Here is an 18366-nt window from a genome sequence, read left to right as displayed (position 1 = left end):
AAGTATTTCCTGTCGCCTCCAAGCTTTCATGGCCATCAGCAGAGCAAGCGCCCCACCTTCACAAGCCCCCACACTGACCACCACCCTCCCCTTTTCTCTCTGAGATTCTTGACTTCAAGCAGCTACAGGGAGGAGTGGCTTCTGAGTGCCCAGGCCTGGGGACCCTGTAGCAACAAGGGAAGACATGGGCTCCTGACACCCGAGTCTAGAATATGAACTCTTGCTCATGCAGGGCCCCCAGCACCCTCTGGGAACACCTCCCCCTCCTCATCCTCAGTCTGCAGAGCCAGGAATGGGCGTGCATGGTGCTGCTGGGATTGCAGAGGTCCCTCTCTGTGCTGTCCACGCTACACTTCCTGGAGCTGCTCCCACATGAGGCCTAGTGAAGGAGCAAGACCGCAACAACGGAGAGAAAAACGCCTGATGCTTTGAAGTGTGCTGAGCCCTGCATTTTAGGAACATTCAGCACATCATGAGACACTGTAGTATCTGTCTGAACTGTGGTAAAGCTAGACTTACCTCCCATGCAGGACTTTTAAAAATGCTTATTGTGGGCTTCCCTGGTGGCGCAGTGGTTGAGAATCTGCCTGCCGATGCAGGGGATACGGGTTCGTGCCCCGGTCTGGGAAGATCCCACATGCCGCGGAGAGGCTGGGCCCGTGAGCCATGGCCGCTGAGCCTGCGCGTCCGGAGCCTGTGCTCCGCAACGGAAGAGGCCACAACAGTGAGAGGCCCGCGTACCACAAAAAAAAAAAAAAAAAAAAAAAAATGCTTATTGCTAAAGAACAGAACAATACAAGATTTTTAGAGGACAGGGCTGGAGTTTTCTCCACACTTTGACAAGCACTGTGGGGGTTGCAGAGAGTAGGGCCGTGAGTCCAGGTACTTGGGTTCAATCTTGGCTCCCCTAGCTGCTCACAAATCAGGTCCTCTCTCTGAGCCTCAGTGTCCTCATATGTAGAAGGGACAACAGACGGCCCTACCCTCAGAGCACTGGTTATAAGGACTAAATGCCATGAGGAAGATTCAGCATCTGACAGGCTGCTGTTCCCTGGTCCCCTCCCCTCGCTCCTTTCTCATCCACGGAATCCTCTGGGCAGGCGTCCTGGGGAGGAGGACGAGCAGCCTCCTGGGAGGCAGCAGATCTGAGTGGTGGAGGAGCCACTTACTAGCTGTGATTGGCTGAGCAAGGAACCGACAATCTGGGAAGTTTAGTAATATTGCCAAAATCAGGATAAAGTCACCTTCCCTGCTAATGCCTGGAGCTCTGGGAAGATTCATTTGCTACCATGACTAGGAGGGAAATTTGGCAATATATGCACACAAATTAAAATACACATACTGTATGATCTAGCAATGCTACTTCCAGTGGGTATTTCCCCTTTGAGGAGAGTGACACATGGAAAGGTTATCCACTGCAGTGCTGTTTCAATAGCCCGAGGTTAGGAACACCTTAGTATCTGTCAACAGGAGACTGTAAAATGAAAACGATTGTCTCCATACCCTGAATGTTAAGTAGCTATTGAAACAATGGGCAGCTCTAGGTGCTGATATGGAATGAGGGATTTGGGATCATGTGGCTGAAAGTAGGGAGAAGTTTCCAGTCGCCTCAAGACTTAGGGCCTGAATGCAAGGAGCCTTCTGAACTTATGGGAAAGCAATGAGAACATCATGTTCAATGGTTAATTCAAGGAGCTTTTATTCTTCAACTTCCATGTACCAGGCTCTTCCATGAAACCAGTTCCAATGCTGGTAAAGGAAACAGCCTGGCCTGGAATCAGATTGGGTTCTGGAAGGATCCCCTCACTCACTGACCATGGGACTGTGGTCTGGGTTCCAGTGACCTCTTGGCCTCAGGCTGCCATCTGTACATGGAAGGTTGGGCAGACAGTGTCAAAAAGTCCCTCCTGTATCACAGTCCAGGATTCAGGAGTTAGAAAGAGGATACAGGGTCTTTGTCAGAAAACTCTAAATGAGTGCCTTTGCTGCCTCAATGGGGCAGCCCCTACGTCACGCACATGGGGAACCTCTTCCCTGGGGAGGGACATTCTGAGATGACCCAGCTCTGCTGGGAGCCTTCAGTGACTGTGTGAGTCGGTCCCTGAATCACAGGAGGGTTTTCCCAACAGACCCCCAGGAAACACCCAACCTCTGGGCATCTCCTCTAGCCCGGGCCATCAGAGTAAACACTGAACCTATGCCTCTAGGAATTTCTTCTCAGTGTGATGTTTCTGAAGAGGAAGTAAAGAAACCCTGCCCTGGATATACTTCTCTTTGGAAGGGGAGAGAACATAAGTTTCATGGGAGAAGAGCCCTTGTCTGCTTTGTTCACTGCTGCTTCCACAACATCCCTAGCAAGGCCTGGTACACAGTAGGTGCTCAATAGGTGCTGAATAAAGAGAAGACTCAGCCACATTGAGGGGAGCACTCTCTGGAGGCAGAAGGAGATACCTGGGCTGTGACGGGGCAAGTCACTCAGACTTTCAGTTCCCTCATCCCTGGAAACAAAGGGCTAGACGGGATGGAAAAGGCAAGGGCTGTGGAGCCAGGCAGACTGGGGTTCCAGACTTTTCCCAGCTTTACCAGTTGTGGGGCCTTTGGCCAGTAGCACGACCTCTGCAGGCCTCAGTTTCCCTGATCTGTAGAAGGGAGTGAAATCAGATCATGATATAAGCACCCACTGCTGCACTTGATTTTTTTTTTTTCTTTTTTCTCAAAGGGTGGAAGGCATTCTTGTTGACTTGTTGTCACAGACCAGGGGGACAAAGGAGACCCAGGCCATACTCACCACTCACAGTGAGATGAGTGCCTAGTCCAGACTTAACCTCCACATCAGAGACTGCTTTCTGGATCTTCACACAGTAGTACATACCGGTGTCTGCTGGGGTGATGTTACTGATGCGGATGGAAAAGTCCGTGTTGTTTCTCTTTGTAGTATCTGAAACATTTGTTACTCGAGGGAAGGGGCCTCCTTTGAGACTGTAGATTAACTCTCGGCCTGGCCCTGTGCCCCTGAACCACTTGAAGGGCCCCACGGGGAGCAGGGAGGTCACGTAGCAGTGCAGAGTGGCCGTCTCTCCTGCAGCAACTGAAACTGACCTGTCAGGCTGAATCACCTGCAGCTCCTTCTCACCTGCCACTCCTGGAGGGAAACACAATCCAGTTACTTATTCATCCTTAGGTGATCCTGTAGGTTTTCTCAAGTGTTTATCAACAACAGTTTTCATTGACTTAGTGCACCATGAGCCAGCCTTGAACTCAGCCCATTACGTGTATATTGCATGCAACCTGCACAATGAGCCTGTAACGTGAGACCCTAATATGAGAGAGGAAAGTGAGGCACAGAGAGGTGAAATGATGTGGCAGAGAGTAGGTTTGAGTACTTGAGCCTGCTCTGGAAGTCATGTCTGAACTGGGCTCTCAATTCAAATCTGAATTTACCAGGAATAAAGAAAGGGGCCCAGTGTTCCTGAGAGAGGGAGCAGCCTGGGCAAAGGCTCAGGGGAAGGTGGCAGCATGGTGCGCGGGGGGGCTCTATAGGGAGTTTAGATTCTGTCTGGGGTCTGGCTCAGGAAGCAGGCCCTGGAAAAGCGCTCAGCAGTTGGGGCTTGTCCGGGCCGTGGACTTGTGAAGTACAAGGACTTGGGTGTGAGTCCCGGGCTCAAGGCTTATTGCTGTGTGACCTTGGCTATCACTCAGGCGACCGTGAAGATCCCACAGGGAGGCCTGTGAGTATGCTCGATAACGGCACACTTGATATTGCTTGATACCTTTAGTTTGGGCAGGTCCCTTTACTGCCCTCTGAGCCTCAGCCTCCTCATCTGTCAGTTACTATGGCCCCCTCTCCATGGATTTCTAGTAGGAACAAACAACATGCCTAGGCCAGGACAGTGTCAAAAAGAAGGGTCTGGTCTTTGGAGCCCTCTGAACTGGTTTGAGACCTGGCTCACTTTTTATTCACCCATGACCTGAGTTTATGCATTGCCTTAGTATCAGTTTCCTCATCTACAAGATGGGTAGACCACCCCCAGGCCTCTGCGTGTTCTGAAAAGAAAGTGAGATCACAGGCAGAAGTCACTTAGCACCAAGCTGGGCACAGGGGAAGCTACTGTCATCACAGAGTGAATAAATGAGGAGGGTCAGCTGCTCAAACTTCACTCCCACCAGATCTCTCTGATGCTCCTTCAGGCCAGGCCCGGGCTGGATGCTGGGACACACAGGGGCTGGACCCAGGTCGGGCCTCCAGGGCTCCCAGGCTGGACAGCTGGAAGGGGTCCTAGAGGTTGGTGGTGGGGAGGGACCTGAGCCCCAAATTGGAGAGGACTGGGGCACATGAACAGGGACTCCCAGTAGAGGAGGTTGGGAGGGAGGGGGACACAGGAGGAAGATGGACAGGCCTGGTGAAGATGCTGTGAGAGGTGCTGTAGATGCTCGGAGGGAGGTGCAGCCAGGGCCTTGATTCTGAACAAGGTATGGGGTGGGCAGAAAGGACAGATCATGAAGACCTTGGAGAAACACACACACACAGAACCACCCAGATATAGGCGGAGGGGCAGGCAGACAGAGATGGAGTGAGAGACTGAGAAGGAGGCGGGGGGGAAAGAGAGAATCAGACAGAGACACGGAGTGGCAGCAGCCTGGCAGAGGTGCAGATGGGCCAACTGGTCTCTGCCTGGTTGCTCCACTGACCCTTGATGTGACCCTGTCCTGTCCTGACCGAGGCCACCTGGCCTTGTGCATTGGACAGGGGGTTGCAGTTGATGCCCCGAGCAGCCCCTCACCTCTGGCTGAGCTGGAGAGAGACCTTGTGAATTTACCCAGCCACAGACTCCTTCGCTGCAGGTAAGCCCAGGGCCTCAGGACAGGCCTCTCATCCCCTTCCCGTGGTTCCCAGCCCTGACTCCCATGCCAGGGATTGCCCGTTTCTCATGGCCAGTGAGCGGAAATGCAGAGTGGCAGCCTGAGGACAGCCTGACCCTCATGGTGCAGGGAAGAAACCACTGTCTGCAGAGGACAGGGGCTCGGGGTAGAACTGTTGACCAGGTGTGTGAGAGGCACACGGAGGAGGCCCGCAGGCAGGCAGGGACCCCGAGAGATCCCAGGCAGCATCAGCAGCTGCCAAGAGCATCCAGCCAGGACCATTCCCGAAGGGTCTGCATTCTACATTGGAGACTGGATTAGAAATGCCACTGGCAGGAAGCATGGGCGCTGGGGCCAGCAGGCTTGGGTGAGAGCACGGTCCACCCTCAGCCAGTTCAGCACCTGCCCTCCCTGGGCCTCCACTCCGTCACCCACAAAGTGGGGTACTGACACCCATCCCCCCAAGATAGTCATGAGGACACAGTTGGACATAAGTGCCTGCAGCACAGGTGCTGGTTAAACTTTAGTTTCTGTTCCCATTATTATCACAGATACATTATTATATACTTGATTTTCTCTGGATTGTCATGTTCCCCCCAAGCAGGATGCAGGATCCACAAGGAAGTGTTTCCAGCCCCCCTACCTAGAACACTGCCTGGCACACACCGGGCCCTTGATAAATACACGTTGAACGAACGCATTAATGAAGGAAGGAGGGATTTCACTTGCTCCTGGGCAAATCCTCTCCCTGAGGCTCTTTCTTCATCTGTTAAAGGGGCTGTCACAGGCAGGTCTGGGAGATGGCGAGCCTGGAGCCCGGGACTGTGCCTGGCCCATAGACACGCAATCAATGGTGGTTATTATTACCCTTATCAATACCACCGCACAGGGCTGTGAGTCAGCAGCTGGCGAGGGAGCCGGGAGCAGGAGAGGAGGTGCGGAGCCAGGCCTGCGGCTGGGGCAGGGCTATTCTTGTGCTGCAGCCGGAGGCCTGCAGTCACAGCCAGGAGGCGACAATAAAATCTGGAGTTGTGTGGGGCTGCCCCCCCCCCCACCCGGCCTTTTTTAGCTCCTCTCAAGCTCTCTCCACCAACTGCAGCCAGATTTAGGAGGCTTAATTAATTAGCTAGTGTTTATAAAGCGTTTGAAGAATTTTAAAAGTGCGACAGAAGTGCCAAATATTATTTTAATCTGCTTGTGTGTGTGTGTTTCCAGCAGAGTCTTTCCCTCGCTTGCTTGCTTTTCTTTTTCTCTGCAGGTTCTGTTCTGGGAATCGGCCTTGTTAAAAATCACTCCCGCGGTTCTGGGCCTGGGGTCATCACGCTGGCATCACTGACAAACCCATTTCCCGCTCTCTCCTGCCCTCCTGGCAGAGAAAGCGATGGTTTAGCAGCCTGAACTGTCTCTGGAAGAGGAGGGCAGCTGGGCATCGTCACATGATGCTGGTGGGAGTGGAGAGTGGCACATCCTTTCAGGAAAGCAGTGTGGCAGGAGGTACCACAGGTGTGAAAGCTGTTCTCCAGCCTTTGCTGGGCTGTTCCATGAGGACATGACCCCGAATATGGAGTGGGGTTCCCATGTAACAATCTTGAAAAAGTTGGGAAAAAACCCAAGTGGCCAATGACAGGGGATGGTTAAGTGAACAGTGGCCTGTCCACTAGATGGAATAACAGGCAGCCATAAAAAACCATCACCGTGAAACTGTAGTAGTCTGGAAATTTTTGCATGGCATAATTTTAAATGATACTGTGGTTAGCAAATAAAATCTGTTTATTCCAAAGCATTTAGAGAAAACAAAAAAGTATAAAAAGAAAATAATAATCTCATAGAATACCATCAAAGATAACTGTGATCAACATTTTGATGTTGTTAAAATATGAGTGAATAAATATGTAAAATCATGCTCAGGTTACTAAGGATATGTGCAAACATTTTGCTTCATTCATTCAGGTGTTGTTATAAAAATAAAAAATTGGAAATATTCTAATTTCCAAGAAAAGAAGGCTGCTGATCCCCTGATGATCAACTCACATGATGACCAAGCCTACATGTAAGGATTATAATTATGGACACAGAAATAGATTACAAGATCAGAGTCAGTTCCTGAGTGATGTTTTCAGTGTGATCCCAAACTCCTAGTTTTGAAAAAAATGTATATCTGATATTAAAGATTAGTTGTAATTAACTGTGAGTAGTAGACTTCCAAGGGGTTTTGCTTTTATGTCTTCTGTTTGTGTTACTTGTGCAATAAAAAAGCAGGAAAACTGCTTTCAGTATGATCATGACATTGTAAACTAAAACTACGTATAGATAAACAACTGCAAAAATAAAATAAAATAAACAACTGCAAGGTACTATACAAAGCTATAAAACACAACTCTCTTTGGATCATGAATCTAATGGGTTTTTCCTTTTTTTCCTTCTATTTTGGGTATTTTCAGATTTTCTAAACTGGATGCCTATTAAAGAATATTTACAGTATCCCATTTTGCAATAAGAAAATACAGTGCTTGGCTCAGAACAGATGCTCGATAAACATCTGCAGACTGACTGATCGAATTGTCTAGAGAAAAGGCCTAGAATGATAAACATCACGATGTTGAGGTAAGTTATGAGTAGGAAATGGGACCAGCGATGGCTGGACACGGGGATGGGCATATTTTCTATTTTATAGCAAATAATATATTGAAGTCTCTCTTTTTCGTAGTGAACATTTGTTGCTTTTGGAAAAATATTAAGTAATGAAATAAAACAGGTGAGTAAGTTAACTAATGGCAGAAGTCAGCACAGTGGGTGGAACTGCCCCGTGTACTTGTTGTAAGAGGAACTCTGTCCACAGGATGCAGGGAGCTCACAGCATGGGTGGACAGTGATGAATTACCAGAATCTGCTGTGAGCCAGGCCCTCAGCTCAGGGCTGCAGAACGGCTGTGTCCTGCCCTCATGGGGCTTGCACACGAGCAGACAAGATAGACTTTAAAGAAATAACTCCAATGCTACATTTGGACTGAACCCCAACCCTTTAGACAAGGGACTCCTGCTGGCATCTCTGACCCCATCTCCTGCCCCCTCCCCATGACCTGCTTCCCCCCACCGCGCCCACTTTGTCCTCCACGAATAGGCCAAGGAGGGTGCGAGAGATGAAATAAGACGGGGACTGAAAACTGACCATTGGACTTGGAAAACTATTTGATTTTTTTTTTTACAACAATCGTGTAGTTTTTGAGATTAAGAAAATATGAAAACAATTTCATCAGAAGTGAAAAAATAAGCATGGATGCTTTTCTAATGGAAAAAAACAAATCAACTTAGAACTGAAACTTGCCGGGAGGGAAACAGGGCCACTGTGATCTCTGGGTGTGATTCCTCTTGCTTCATCAGGATGCAGAGGCAAAGCTGAAATGCACATTTCCCAAGAGCCAGCCTTTCCCTGATGGGCGCTCACTGCCACTTGCATGGGAGCCTGCCTGCCCCTGGAAGCAGTGGGTCACCAGAGCAGGGGTCTTGGGGACAGGCTGGAGGTTACCCCTCAGATTTCCACAAACTCAAGGAGCCTGGGGCTTGGGAGGCTATGGCCGGAGGTCTGGCAGTGCCCGGGGCTCAGCATCCCAAGATGGCATCCACCGCGGCCCCCACTGCTGGGGCAGCTCAGCATCCCCCTTTCCTGACCTTGATCGTTTTCAGCCATCCTCAGGGGGCTGCTGGTTTATCCCCCCAACACAGCAGCACCTCATCAGGTGCTGCCTTTGGTATCTTCTGGGTTATGATTTGATGTCTGTGTACGAGAGTGTGTAGTGCAGGATTGTGGATGTCAGTATGCACACAGGAGTGAAAGAGGGCAGATGCAGGAGTGGGTACACGAGTGCACAAGTGCACCAAGGACACTTGTTCACACACATGTGCATGGGTGGGCATGTGCACGAGATGCTTGTGTGTGCAGGAACGTGCTCTGGTGCAGCTCAGAAGTGTGTCAGAAGAGGACCAGGGACCAGGGGCAGGCGGGGGGCGTGAACTGTGCCCAGGAGAGTATCTGAATGTGGGTGTGAACCTGTTGGTGGCATGAGAGGGTCTGTCTGCACCTGAGGTGTGAACAGATAGATATCTGGGAGGTGTGTGAGCATGTGGGTGCATAGAATGTGTGTGTGGGCAGGGGAGGATAGGAGTGGGATGTGTGCACAAGTGTGTGTGTGTGTGTGTGTGTGTGCACGCAGGGAGGGCACGTGTGTGATGGAAATGGTGTATACATGAGTGTGAATGTGAGGGTGTGTGTGCTTTAAGTGCTGGGGAGCAGGGGCCCAGCGTGTGTGGAGACCACTGTCTGTGTACACTGTGTGTCCATGCACCCGAGCGTGTGAGTGTACCCAGTGGTGAACGTGCCTGGCACATACAGGGTGGTGAGAGAGGAAGGAGGGCAGGGGAGATGCTTCCCTCAAATCTGGCTCCTGGTGGGCAAAGTGCTGCATGGCCCCTGGCCCAGGGTCCTGCCCTTGACCAGAGACTCAAACCTTTACTGAGCACCTACTGGGCGCTAGCCGTAGGGCACAGTGGTAAAGAAGCCAGCCTGGAAATGCCCTGCTGAAGTTCATGACCCTGGGTGGGGCAGACAGTCCCCAGGATGCATTCAGGAGGGGGCTGCATGGGTGATGGCTGTGTAGACTCTGCAGTTCCCAATTGGGGAGGCTGGGGCTCTGATTCAGGAGTACCAGCTACAGCTAGGCACTGATTTTCCTCTGGAGTCAGAATGATTCACTCATGCCCTTTCAAAACCTCACTCTATTGCTAGGCCCTGTCCTAGATGCCACAGGACACAGAGCCAAGTAAGATGGATCCCCACCATTGTGGGGCAGAGTCCCGGACACAGGCAATGATCATGTGCAGGGTGATCAGTGAGCAAGAAGAGGCTTGGGGATAGGGTATTGGAAGAGGGGTGAGATCTGAGAAGACTTCCTGGAGGTGGTGGTCCCTGAGCTGCATCTTGAAAACTGACAGAGGCTGGGGAGAAGGGAAGACATTCAAGAAGGTGGAACTTTTCTTCCTCTGCACAAAGGTGCAGTGGAGAGAAAAGGGCTTGGCACAATTCAGGGATCAGGGCAGAGTCTTTGGGACATGCTCAATGGCTGTGAGCAAGCTGGGGAAGGGCTAGGGACTGGGCTAACCTAGCACCTGAAAGGATGGCTTCAGTTACCATCTGAACAGCAGGTCATCACTGGGAGCAGTCTACTGGTACCCATTGGGTGGAGATGCCCCAGGTTCTGCGGTGGAAACTAGCACCTGCCTTGGAACCAGCACAAATGAGGATACACGTGGCCTTGTGAATAAGGTGGGGGAGGGCCCAGTGGGCCCAGGGTACTTTCTCCTTCATCCCCACTCCAGGCAACTCAGAGAACTGGGTACTGTCCATACCCTTGCAGGGAAAGGGCAGACCCTGGTAGCCCCTTCCATGCAGCAGGTAAACTCCTAAGGTGCCAGGACAGTCCATAGCTTGGGCTCTGGGGCCAGAAGACCTGTATATCTCAGCCCTAGTGGAGTGACTTGGCAGAGTCACTTTTCTTTAAGCCTCCACTTTCTCACCTGTAAACAAGGGGGTACCATCGTCTCTCTCCCCAAGGCTAAATGTTCAGTGGTTGGAAGAGCTGGCCTGATATCTGTACGTTTCCTCGACTCCCATCTTCCTCCTGACCCACAGCCAGCTATTAGCAGAGATTGCTGGCTCACCTTCCAAGATCTGGCCAGACTCTGACCTCTCCCTACCACCTCTAGTGCACCACCGTCCCTCACCTAGATCCTTATCTCAGCTTCCAAACCGGCTTCCCTGCTCCACCTCACCTCTGTGTAACATGTATCCTCCCTGCAGCCAGAGGAGCCTCTAAAACCTAAGGTAACATCATTCCTTTGTGCAAAACCCTCCTGCACCCTTCACTGTACTCAGAGTGAGACCCAGGATCCTTGCGGTGACCCCCAGGGCCCTGCAGCCTTGCTCTCAACCATGCCAGATTCTCTACTCACCTCAGGGCCTTTGCACTTGCCATTCTCTCTGCCTGGCACTCTCATCCCCTAGATATCTGCATGTTGGGTCCCTCACCTCCTTCTGGCCTAAGAGGCCTTCCTTGGCATGGTATAGAAAACACTACGCCCCTCGATGTCCCTTGCTCTGCTTTATTTTTCTACAACACATATCACCCTGTATCTACAATACATATCACCTGACATATTACAAGCATTTGTCAATTTCATTAGCATCTATCTCCCTACCCTAGATTTACTTATAAGCCCTTTGAGAGGGACTTAGTTTTGTTCCCTGCAGTTTCCTTCAGGTTTATACCAGTGCCTGGCATTTGCTGAATGCATGTTCTGGTTTGGATTCTAACTCTGCCACTCATGAGACCCCAGGAAGTGTCTTAACCCCTTTGGACTTCTGGTTTCTCATCTGTAGAATGAGAATGATGATGATAATAATAATAATAATAACACTAGGGCTCTTCTAGGATGAAACAGGCTAATCTGTGTAAAGAGCTCAGTGCTGCTCCTGGCACAGAGGAAGCACTCGGTGCAGGGCAGTGTTACCATGCAGTGGATATTTAAGGATGAAGAGGATGACGGAGGATCACAGCCTTAAGCCTGAGAAGCTAAGGATTCTCTCTGAGGCAGAACTAGCTCTGCCCCAATGTCTGCACAAGACCACTTGGAGCTGGACCTGTGGGCAGGCTGTATGCACTGTTGGCGGGAGGCCGGGGGGCAGGGAGGGTCAGAGCCCTGGTGAGCATTTGCTAGGTTTAGACGGGACCTGGAGGCAATGAAGAAATGCTCGCAGCACAGCCCTGTTTGTAAAGCAGCAGCGAAAGAACTATGGATACATGTGCGCTGTAAGCACCCTTCATATTCACCAGGCCTGGTGGGGGCCAGGTGAGGCTGGGAGAGCATGCAGGGGCACTAACACCCACCATCCACTTCCTTGACAACCTAAGGACCTCCTTCCCAACTCCCCATTTTGCAGAGGGAGAAACAGAGGCCCGGAAGTGAGGCTTGGAGAGGCTGAGAACCCAGGTGGTGCCCTTCCAACCTCCAGGCCCAGTTGTTACTCTAGGACAGGCCCTGGTGCTGCCCGGCCATGGTCTCATGGGTACAACGTATGGATGAGGTCAGATAACAGGGAGCCCTCATTTATTTAACTGTCACGACGGCCTAGTGAAGCAAGTGCTGTTGTCACCAGCCCCTTCCTACAGGTAAGGAAGCCGAGACCCTGAGAGGCAGGGAAGGGGCAGAGGCAGGCCTCAAACACTGAGGTCAGTCACGTGCGATCTCTTCCCCCTGTGACTGGGTCCCCTCTGGCTCAGGATTCTGGATTCTCAGGCTGCCAAGGACGTACACACATTTTTCCCAGCTGAGATAAAGGCCCCCTTAAAAGGAACGCGCATTTATTAAATGACATTTGCCAAGGTTTCAGCACACTCTGCTGCCCACAGCAGACAGTCTCTGGACAAGATTTTTCCCCAAGCTGACACTATCCGTTGATGCCTTTTATAGTGCTTTTTGCAGTTCACAAAAGCACTTTTCACAGCTCTTAATTCCCTTAACCCTCAACAGTCCTTGTGCGGGAGGAAAGAGTGGTAGCATTTCCATTTTACAGATGAGGAAACTGAGGCTCAGAGCGGGGCAAGACACCTGCTCCAGAGCACACAGCCAAGAAGTGGCACATGTTGGATTCACTCAGGAATGTGCCCCAAAGTGGGTACCTCTCCACTGCCTCCCCTGCTAGAGAGGGGTTCTGGGGCACCATCAAGATGAAGGGTGAGAGAGCTGGAGCATCCTGGCTGGAGCATCCGAGCTGGAAGGGACCAGCAGGATGGCAGCCAAGCTGAGCCTCCACTTCACAGAAGGGGAAACTGAGGCCCAGAGGGGCAGTGTAGTGAGTTCCAAGCCCCAGCTGGTAAGCGATGGAGCGGGACCTCCACCTGCTCTGTAGAGCTCCAACCATAAAATGGTGATCACACAAAGATAACAGTAACAGTAATGATGGTTAATGAGCATTGAGCACAGGTATAATCAGGAGCACGAAAGGCTTCACCAGCCTCCGCAGGGACCCAGCAACACAGGCTGTCATCACCCCCACTTCACAGAGGGCAAGACTGAGGCTCAGAGAGGTACAGCCACTTGGCCAAGGTCACAGGGCTGTGGTGCAGTCTGACTCCACCCACAACTTCACCCACTGCACCACACAGCCTTGTGCAATGAAGGACCCGCTGGGGGAGGCTGGCGCCGAGTCAGCCCCTCCAAACCAAATCAAGGCCAAAAGGGCGTAGCACGAACTGCGTCATGTTTCATGGTTTGCCTGTTCGTTCACCAGGGTGTCTACACTGGGGCAAGCTGTTCTGTATAGCCAGAATTTAAGTACCAATTCCAGGGTTTCTGGGCCCCTACCTCCATCCCAGCTGGCACTGATATTTTGTGCTTCCTGATATTTTAGGGATCCCTATTTCAGCACAATAGGCAGGGATTTGCAGTGTGGTCATGGCCCCCGTTACAGAGGTAGGACTGTGTAGTGGTTAGAGCACAGGTTTGCTTTCCAACCAGGGTTACTGCCTGTGTGACCTCATGGCTCTGAGCTCCCTTTTTAAAATAAGCGTCTTTCTTCATTCAACCAATATGTATTAATCTGCCTACTGTTACCAGGCCCTGCGTAAGGTCCCAGGAGGCCCAGCAGTGAATAAGACAGACATAGTTCCTACTCTCATGTAGCTTATATTCTAGTGGGAGAGACAGGGCTGAAATAATTAAACAAATATAGAAATGGCTAGGAGTGCAAACGAATTTGGTACCACGATAGAGAATAACAAGCAGAACCACTTTTAGAATGGGGCAGTTGTAAAAGGCATCTCCGAGGAGGTGAGATTGCAGCTGAAACCTGAAGAAAGCAAAGACCAAGGGAGGTGTTCCAATAGGAGAGAACAGCAAGTGCAAAAGCCCTGGGATAGGAAAGCAGCTGGTGCATATGAAGGCCAGGAAGAAGACTGCTGTGGCTGAAGCCCATGGAGGAAGGCAAGTGTGGTACTAGTTGGGGCTGGAGAGACGGATGTGGTCCAGAAAATGCCATGTCTCATGGATCATTGTAAGGAGTTTGATTTTATTCTAAGGGCAGTGGGAACCACTGAAAAGTTTGGAGAAGGACAAAGAGAATTTGATTCACTCCAGCTGCTATGGGTAAAGAGACTGGAGGGGGTGAGAGTGAAAACAGAAAAGCAGTGATGAGGATGCTACAGCGTTTAGGGGTCTGAGCGCAAATCCTACCTCTGCACTTATAAGCTGTGTGACCTTAGGCAAGTCACTTCACCTCTCTGAATCTCTCTTTCTTCATCTGTCCAATGGGTATAATAATAGTTCCCATCTTACAGAACTGTGTGGTGAGAATTAAATGAGAGGATGTACAGAATAATGATCATATCACATGACCTCACATGTTCAATGTCAAGTGCTCAGTGAACCAGATCCTACTTGGTCTGGCCCTGACCTCTCCTAACTCCCCTAACTGCCTATCTCCCTTAAGTCCAGACTCACTGGCTATTCCTGGAACACAGCTAACCCATCCCAGCCTCAGGGCCTTTGCACTTGCTTCTCCTTCTGTGTGGCCTGCTCTTCCCCTGATATTCTCATAGTTGCTCCCTCAGTTTTATGCAGGCCTCTGCTCCTCAGAGAGGCCCTCCCTCTCTCCCCACTCAACCTTCTATTCCCTCGACCTGCTTTAGTTCTCTTCATGGCACTTGTCTCCACCTGACATAATGTTTACTTGGGTCTGTTTTTTCTTCCTCACTAGAGTGTCAGTGCCATGAGAACAGGTATTTTTGTCTGTTTGCGGTTGTATCCCTAGCACCTAGAGCCACCCCAGCACATAGATTTGTATCCCTAGCACCTAGAGCCACCCCTGGCACATAGATGCTCAAAAATATTTGTTGAATGAATATTTGTAATTAAAATGACCATAATAAGGACAGAAAAGTGGTTGAGTAAACCAAGCCTTGGATCCAGCTTTATTTAACTCTCACTGGTTATGTGGCTTTGGGAGGAGCCCAACTCAGCTTTGGGGAATCTCAGTTTCCTTATCCATAAAACGGGGATGAAGGATTCTATGCTTTTTGGCTCATTGTAAGGATTAGACAATGGCACACATCCAAGCATTGATGGATGAAATGATGCCTGATGTCTACAATCCTCCCTCCTCCCCCCACCCCCAGAAAAATGAGGGGCAGGTGAAACATGAATGGCAGATGAGTGTTGAAGCTGGGGTTCCTCACACCATTCCTCATCTCGCAAATGTTTGAAATTTTCCAAAATAAAAAGATAAGGACGAGGCAGCACAGATTCACAGCTCAGCTAGTCCGTAGCACACCATGCACTACTTTCTTCCAGCATGGGCCGCCACTTCTGGAGGACAATGCGGGCTCTGAAGAATGAGGGCACTAGAGCCCACCATGGCATTGTCACCCACACGCTCCGGCTCCGGGTCCCTAGCCTGCAGGTTCATCCCTCACTCCTGGCTTCCAATCTCCCCCTGATCTGGGCACCTGATCTCCCTCAGCTCCTGGCTTACTCTGCAGCCATCTCACACTCTGCATCCCCAGTTGGACGTGCCAGGAAATCTTACAGACACAAAGAACCAATTCTGTATAATGGCTAGCTTCCACCTCAGCTGTTTTGCATCTCTCTGGACTGAGGGCCTGGCAGGACACCTGGCAGGGAAAATCCACCTTGTGGAGGGCTCCATCAAAAGACCCGTCCCAGGAACGCCCAAGTTAACAGAAAAGCAGTTTCAGTTGTGAAAATAGATGATTCCTTCTTCAGTATGGGACAGAAACACATCTTGGGAACACCCGCCGCCTCTGCCTCCCAGAAGGATAATACACTGATTGACAGAAATATGCGAGGAGCGCCAAGAGGGCAGGACGCCAGTACCCCAGGGCCTCAGTGTTTCTACCTGTCAGGGCAAAGTGACGCCTAGTGAGTGTACATCATGGGTGCTGTGGTCATCCTGACTCTGCCACTTACTGTGTGGCCTTGAGCAAGTTGCTCTGTCTCTCTGAGCCTAGTTTCCTCACTCGTCGGATGGATTTGATTACAACCATGCACATCACCCAGGGTAACTGTGAGTACCCCTGGGATCATACGTGCCCAGTGCTGAGCCCAGTAAGTGGCCAGAAACAATGTTTCCCGTTATTATTACTTTGGTATTTTCCAGGGAATTTGGGATCCTGTCAGATTTTAGCTTTAACGATGGAAACTTCCAGCACAGCTCAGTTTTAAAGAGTCTTGGCCTGGATGACAGAGGGCTTGGCATGCCACCCAGGCCTTGCCAGGGATCTGCTGTGTGAACCTGGCCCGTCCCTTCCTCCCTCAGGGCTGCAGTTTTCTCAGCTGCACAAAGAGGTGCTGACTGATGGCTCTCTCAGGCCCCCTCCTGCTTTCCCGGTCTAGGAATCGACAATTCCAGCCCTGTGGATCTGGACAGAGACACCTAGAGGCAGGCTGTGCCCATGGCTGGCGCTCAGTCCCAGTAACTATTCCATCACACCAGCTGGTCGATCTCTGCGCAACTTGTCTTCCCCAACCGCACAAAAGCCACAGGGAAAAATGCCAATCTCGTGTTCACTCTCAACAGCTTTTGTTGTTCTGTGAGCACCTACTGTGTGCATGGAGCTGTGCTGGGTGCTTTACCAACATCAGTCCCACTCCCATAGATGAGAGTACCCAACAGAACGAAACAATGATGATTACAACACTGGTTGAATGTAACGTGCAGTAAACTGGTACTGAGCGCTTACTATATGCCAGGCATGGCTTCAAGCGTTATACATGGGTTGGCTGACTTAGTCCCTGAAATACAGTTGTTGATGTCATCTCCATTTTACAGATGAGGAAACTGAAACACAGAGCTCAGTAAATTGTCCAAGTAGGGTATGCTGTGTCTGTACGTGGAGAGGCTACAATGCAGCCTATGTGAACCAGAGTTAAACATGCACTCATATGTGATAAAGCAAGGGGAAAGTGATAAGTAGCCTTAGATAAATCCTGGGGTGAACGTTCAGAGGAGGAAGAGATCCCACGGAACATGAGGCAGCACAAATGGAAGGCTGAGTAGGATTCGGACATATGAAGATAGGGACGTACAGGGAAGGGCATCTCTGGTGGCAGGAACAGCATAAGTGAAGGCACAGAGATGAGAAAGTTAAGCTGAGGGTGTGGATTTGTACAAAGGCATTTACCAAACTGGGTTAGGCCGTGTGTTAATGGGCATTAAGCAAACCCAATGCTTCTTGTTCATATGTCTGGGGAACCCTGGAGTAAACAAGGTCTGGCTGGGGCTTCTACAACTGCAGGCCTTCTCAGGGTCTCTTAGGTGCCAGTGCACTTGAGCTGCCAGGAAAGCTTTGGCTGCAGGGAGGAAGCCTGGTCCTTTAGCAGCATCTCAACAGGTCAGCTCTTTGGAAAACATGTAGCTGAGAAATAGGCCCTGTCAGGGAGGGAGCCCAGGCCTTGTTGTAGGTTTTTTTTTTTTTTTTTTAAAAAAAGAAAACTTGGACCCACTCAACAGTTTTGAGCAGGGGAGTGACATGATTAGAATTGTGTTGACAGACCAGAAATTTGAGCACATTAAAAAGAGGCGGAGCGGGGGGCACCTTCCATCAGTCCAGGACTACAAATAAGAAAATAATCTGTCGCACGGAGCCATTGGAAGCAGCAAGCGAGCGTGTGTGGGATCTGCACAACAGTTTTAGACTGCCTTCCTCTCACACACCCCCTCTCCATCTGTCGCAAAGGGCACCAGGAAGATGCAGGGAGGAAGATTCCAGCTCTGGGGCCTCCAGAGCTCGGCAGCCCAGATCGGGGGCTCTGACGGGAGCCACACTGCTCCCGGAGCTGTCATTTATGAGGACCAAGGGGCTGCCAGTGCTTGAATCCTCTGGGCGCTTTCAGAGAAATGACCATGGCTCAGTTAAAAACTTCTGCCCCAGAAGGAACCCTTCCACAATCCTCTGTCTGAGCTGGGTGGGGGCCTCTCTGGTTCTCTTCAGCTTGGACTAAGTAACCCTGATTAAGTCATTGACTTTCTTCCCTCAAAGGCTGCCTAGCCATGAGGCCAGGATTCAAAATCCAGGCTCCCTACCACTTACTCCTTGGACAAGTTACTTCCCCAGTTCTGGACTTTATTTTCCTCATCTGCAAAATGGGGATAACAGCCAACACATGCTTTGCTTCGCTGACTGATGGGATTACGCAGATGAGGCGCTCAGCACACAGCCTGGATATACAGGTAACATTCAAGGAACATTGGTTCTCCTCCCTTCTCTCAACACACGGTTCCCATCAGGACTTCATACATGCTGGATGACAGCAAGTAAAGGAATGAATCACACCACGAGTCTCTACGGGGTTGGTAAAGGAATAATTAATGGCAAGAAAGTATCCAGAGAACACCAAGGCCTTAAAGGACTTCCCACAGACTGAGCTCTTTGGGGCC

The 18366-nt window shown here is 50.6% G+C and overlaps 1 protein-coding gene across 3 annotated transcripts in view; it reads right to left on the bottom strand.

The window, feature by feature from the left end:
• Positions 1-18366, bottom strand: part of LOC102996228 (tyrosine-protein phosphatase non-receptor type substrate 1) — a 48954-nt gene that overhangs the window by 26729 nt on the left and 3859 nt on the right. For all 3 annotated transcript variants that reach the window (XR_003682850.2, XM_007120483.4, XM_024117132.3), the window contains one exon: positions 2789-3142. Coding sequence is in view for 2 of the 3 variants with exons in the window: in XM_007120483.4 (XP_007120545.2) it covers positions 2789-3142 (354 nt within the window). In the remaining variant the exon portion in view is untranslated. The remainder of the gene's footprint in view (positions 1-2788; positions 3143-18366) is intronic.

Source organism: Physeter macrocephalus, chromosome 14 (genome assembly GCF_002837175.3).
Source record: "Physeter macrocephalus isolate SW-GA chromosome 14, ASM283717v5, whole genome shotgun sequence".
NCBI lineage: Eukaryota > Metazoa > Chordata > Mammalia > Artiodactyla > Physeteridae > Physeter > Physeter macrocephalus.
The sequence above is the reverse complement of the archived record's forward strand: the minus strand, read 5'-3'. Positions and strand labels throughout refer to the sequence as shown.